Source organism: Etheostoma spectabile, chromosome 7 (assembly GCF_008692095.1).
Source record: "Etheostoma spectabile isolate EspeVRDwgs_2016 chromosome 7, UIUC_Espe_1.0, whole genome shotgun sequence".
Lineage (NCBI taxonomy): Eukaryota > Metazoa > Chordata > Actinopteri > Perciformes > Percidae > Etheostoma > Etheostoma spectabile.
This window is the reverse complement of record NC_045739.1, coordinates 22,398,249-22,399,512: the sequence shown is the minus strand read 5'-3', so window position 1 is coordinate 22,399,512 and position 1,264 is coordinate 22,398,249. Positions and strand designations below refer to the sequence as shown.

At 40.0% G+C, this 1,264-nt stretch overlaps 1 protein-coding gene across 1 annotated transcript in view; it reads right to left on the bottom strand.

Annotated features, from left to right (window-relative positions):
- Nucleotides 1-1,264, bottom strand: part of tm9sf4 (transmembrane 9 superfamily protein member 4) — an 18,114-nt gene that overhangs the window by 13,498 nt on the left and 3,352 nt on the right. The window contains exons 3-4 of the mRNA XM_032522025.1: nucleotides 389-488; nucleotides 32-188 (exon numbers count right to left, since the gene is read on the bottom strand). Coding sequence (XP_032377916.1) covers nucleotides 32-188; nucleotides 389-488 — 257 coding nt within the window. The remainder of the gene's footprint in view (nucleotides 1-31; nucleotides 189-388; nucleotides 489-1,264) is intronic.

Genomic DNA, 1,264 nt, shown 5'->3' with positions numbered 1-1,264 from the left:
CTGGTAACAACAGAGAGGAAGGGATGCTCACAGGTGAACATAATACTCCTCCTGGATCCGCTCAGCAATCAGCTTGCTCTCTTCTATGCTGAGCTTTTTCTTGTTGCATACCATCTCACATTTCTTATCCTTGTTCATCTCGACATTGTAGAGTGTATTCACAATACGGTCCCCACGCAATACCTCACCTGCAAAACAATATTAGAAAAATATCAATATATATATCAATATATATATAAAACATTTTTAAAGTTTTAATTAGTTTTAGGATTTTTTGTGGCAAAATGTAAAGATTGCTTTTCCGGAATAGGATGAAGTCAAATTAAATGAGAATTGTCAGGAAACTCTTCCAGACCACAGTCCACCGTGGGAGCAGCAGTCCACTTACCCAGGTTCTCTCCCTTGTAGAAAACAGACTCCGGCTTACAGAAAGGCAGGGAGTAGTATTCATAAGGAAGCTGGGTGCGGGAGCTGGTCAGCTTCACTGCCTGAAGAACAAATGTTCTGACTTACTGACTGGGTCACAGATGTAGACATATGCAAAACTACACTCACAACAACTTGGTCTGACGATGGAAACTGTACTTTGGGTGGTGTAGGCTTTTCTAACCAGTACCAATGTTTCTAAAAAGGTAAACTCCTGCAAGTTAAATCCCTTTAAAAAAACATCAGTAACTTCCTAATTATGGTGTTTACTACTCGGAAATATGTGTGTTGATATGTGATCTATGTATCTTTTTAATGTATAAACAAATAGGGTTTAATCACTCACATCCAAATAATTTCCAGTTTCCCAAGTAATACAACAACGGGAAAAACTAGTTACATTCCTGACACAATCCAACTAGGCTCACACGTACAGAATATACGTGTCACTACAGCAATACGCAAGTCTTTTGTGTAAGCCCCCCCCACGTGGATGCAATTCCCTGAGTCAGCAGGAACATAAAACTAAGAAGCCCAAGGTAACTTTCTACTGGCCTGTCTACTGAAGGCTCTACCATCTAAACTAGGTTAACACATCTAAAATCTCAGCATGATAACATTCCAAATGAAAGCCCACTAAAGATTACCCTAATACCAGCTAATAATACACTAAAGCAGTCGGGTTGGGAACCTGCAGCTTAATGCATATTTCTCCTTGTTGCATTTAGTGTCGCTGAAAGGACAAATCCGGGGCAAAATGAACATAGCGGTTAATAACACGTGTAGCGAGTAGACCCTTCTCTGGTATATGTGTTTATGCTAATCGAATGTGGCACAG